The sequence below is a fragment of the Aureococcus anophagefferens genome (genome assembly GCF_000186865.1).
Source record: "Aureococcus anophagefferens unplaced genomic scaffold AURANscaffold_1922, whole genome shotgun sequence".
Taxonomy (NCBI): Eukaryota; class Pelagophyceae; order Pelagomonadales; family Pelagomonadaceae; genus Aureococcus; species Aureococcus anophagefferens.
The window spans coordinates 1-1,137 of record NW_008706591.1 but is presented as its reverse complement, the minus strand read 5'-3'; the positions used below and the strand labels follow the sequence as shown (position 1 = coordinate 1,137).

Sequence of the window (1,137 nt, the reverse complement as noted above, 5' to 3'; positions counted from 1 at the left end):
CGGCGCGCCGCGCGACCGGCCCTCGACGTCCAGGTACCTCGACACCAACCAGATCGACGGCCCGATCCCGACCGAGATCGGCCAGCTCACGGCGCTGACGGACCTGCGAGTTCCCCCCGCGTCCCCGACGCCCGGCGCGGCGCGCGACCGACCCTCGGCGTCGCAGGCGCCTCGACTACAACCAGATCGAGGGTCCGATCCCGACCGAGATCGGCCAGCTCACGGCGCTGACGATTCTGCGAGTTCCCTCCGCGTCCCCGACGCCCGACGCGGCGCGCGACCGACCCTCGGCGTCGCAGGTACCTCGACTACAACCAGATCGACGGCCCGCTCCCGACCGAGATCGGCAAGCTCTCGGCGCTGAAGTCCCTGCGAGTTCCCCCCGCGTCCCTGACGCGCGGCGCGGCGCGCGACCGACCCTCGGCGTCGCAGGTACCTCGAGAACAACGAGATCAGCGGCACGTTCCCGAGCGCCCTCTGTGACGTCCGGCCGTATTGCTACGCCAAGACCGACAATCCCGACCTCGTCGCGCCGTGCGGCACGACGGGCTGTTGCGATCTCGACGCCTCGACGGAAACCTGTGCCCCCACGGGCGCCCCCACTGTTACGCCGTCGGCCACGCCCTCCGACGCGCCGTCGGCCACGCCCTCCGACGCGCCGTCGGCCACGCCCTCCGACGCTCCGACGGCCACGCCCTCCGACGCCCCCACCGCCACGCCCTCCGACGCGCCGACGGCCAAGCCCTCCGACGCTCCGTCGGCCACGCCCTCCGACGCGCCCACGGCCACGCCCTCCGACGCCCCGTCGGCCACGCCCTCCGACGCCCCGTCGGCCACGCCCTCCGACGCGCCGTCGGCCACGCCCTCCGACGCCCCGTCGGCCACGCCCTCCGACGCCCCGTCGGCCACGCCCTCCGACGCGCCGTCGGCCACGCCCTCCGACGCGCCGTCGGCCAAGCCGTCCGACGCGCCCACGGCCAAGCCCTCCGACGCGCCGACGGCCAAGCCCTCCGACGCGCCCACGCCGCCCGCGACCACGACGACGGCGCCGCCGCCGCCGCCGCCGGCGACCACGACGGCGCCGCCCGCGCAGACGCTGCCCGCGGCGCCGCCAGCGACCACGACGGCGCCGCCAGC

General features: G+C 76.8%; 1 protein-coding gene across 1 annotated transcript; it reads right to left on the bottom strand.

Annotated features, from left to right (window-relative positions):
- Positions 1-609: 609 nt before the first annotated feature.
- Positions 610-1,137, bottom strand: AURANDRAFT_69474 (hypothetical protein; the record flags this gene model as incomplete). The annotated part of the gene is made up of 1 exon (XM_009045244.1): positions 610-1,137. A coding segment is annotated over one exon (528 nt), but the record flags the coding sequence as incomplete, so codon positions are not given.